The 1,288-nt window shown below is 39.6% G+C and overlaps 1 protein-coding gene across 1 annotated transcript; it reads left to right on the top strand.

The window, feature by feature from the left end:
• The first annotated feature begins 210 nt into the window (after positions 1 to 210).
• LOC142635059 (uncharacterized) lies at positions 211 to 1,009 on the top strand. The gene is made up of 2 exons (XM_075809275.1): positions 211 to 309; positions 611 to 1,009. The coding sequence occupies exons 1-2, from the start codon at positions 211 to 213 to the stop codon at positions 1,007 to 1,009; spliced, it is 498 nt and encodes a 165-aa protein (XP_075665390.1).
• Positions 1,010 to 1,288: the final 279 nt, after the last annotated feature.

Genomic DNA, 1,288 nt, shown 5'->3' with positions numbered 1-1,288 from the left:
AGTCTTGAAACATCCACACCTAGCTCATCAAACACCTAGATCCAAACCAGCTGCTGGAGATGAATTTGGTCCCTTGGTCCCTTAATGTACCAAATAAATCAAGCACTTCATTTGGAGGGCTTGCCATGAATCACTACCCACAAAAAAAAAATAAATAAATAACCCTGCTGATCAGGAATGTCACACGGAATGCTCAATGTGATTAGCGTAATGAGGAAGTTGAGGATGCAGTCCATGCCCTGTGGGGGTGCCAAGTACTTAAGGAGGTCTGGTGGGAAGAAGAAAGACTCAGGAACCAATTATGAACACGTTTTGTGGACTTCAGAGATCTGTGGATAGGCATCATAAACTCAGAGGAACCAAAAATGGCTGAAGATTCGCTTACGTCACCTGAAGCATATGGAACAAAAGAAATGCTACAAGGATGCAATCACCTTCTCTACCTTTCAACCGGCAGTTTCAGGACATGCGTGATTGATTGCAGGAATAACAGCTAGCACAGGAGCCTCCCATACCCGAGCAAATGACTACAGGAGCAACACGATGGTATCTGCCTCAAAACTCCCAGCACTAAGTAAACTACGATGGTGCCCTGTTCAGAGAATTTTAGCAAGCCGGAATCGGAGTAGTGATTAGAGACTCAGGTGGAAGAATTCAGGGAGCACTCTTGGACAAACTTGTGCTACCCAGGACTGTGGAAGAGGTCGAGGCCCTGGCCTGCAAAACAGCTATGAGGTATGCACTAGAGCTCGGATTCGAAGAAGTGGTTTTTGAAGGCGACTCAGAAACAATCACAAATGCTATTAATTCGACATCGCCCTGCTTAAGTTCGTTTGGCAACATTCTTGACGATGTTAGATCACTTGCCTTGAATTTTGTTTCAGCAATTTTTGTACATATAAAACGTCAAGGGAACGCCGTGGCTGATAAATTCGCCAAGGCATCAAAATTTTCTACTTGTCCCCATTTTTGGTTGAATGACATCCTTCTTGTATTTCATGATCAATAGAAATTGTCGACTTTTTTTTTTTTTTTTTTTTAACAATAAAATAATCCATCATTTATGTTTCTATATATTAATAGTAGAAAAGAAAAGAAAAGAAAAAAACAACAACAACAACAACATATTACAATCTTTGCAGACGTGTAAATTACATCAACTTTTTGGATAAGAGCCTGTTAATTATCATGAGATAATATCTTGCACAATCGCTTTTGATGATTATGAGTTTGTATTATCTAATAAAATATCCATATTGCTTTCTAATGATGCATCATGACATTTTTT

The sequence above is a fragment of the Castanea sativa genome, chromosome 5 (assembly GCF_040712315.1).
Source record: "Castanea sativa cultivar Marrone di Chiusa Pesio chromosome 5, ASM4071231v1".
Classification (NCBI taxonomy): Eukaryota; Viridiplantae; Streptophyta; class Magnoliopsida; order Fagales; family Fagaceae; genus Castanea; species Castanea sativa.
The sequence above is the reverse complement of the archived record's forward strand: the minus strand, read 5'-3'. Positions and strand labels throughout refer to the sequence as shown.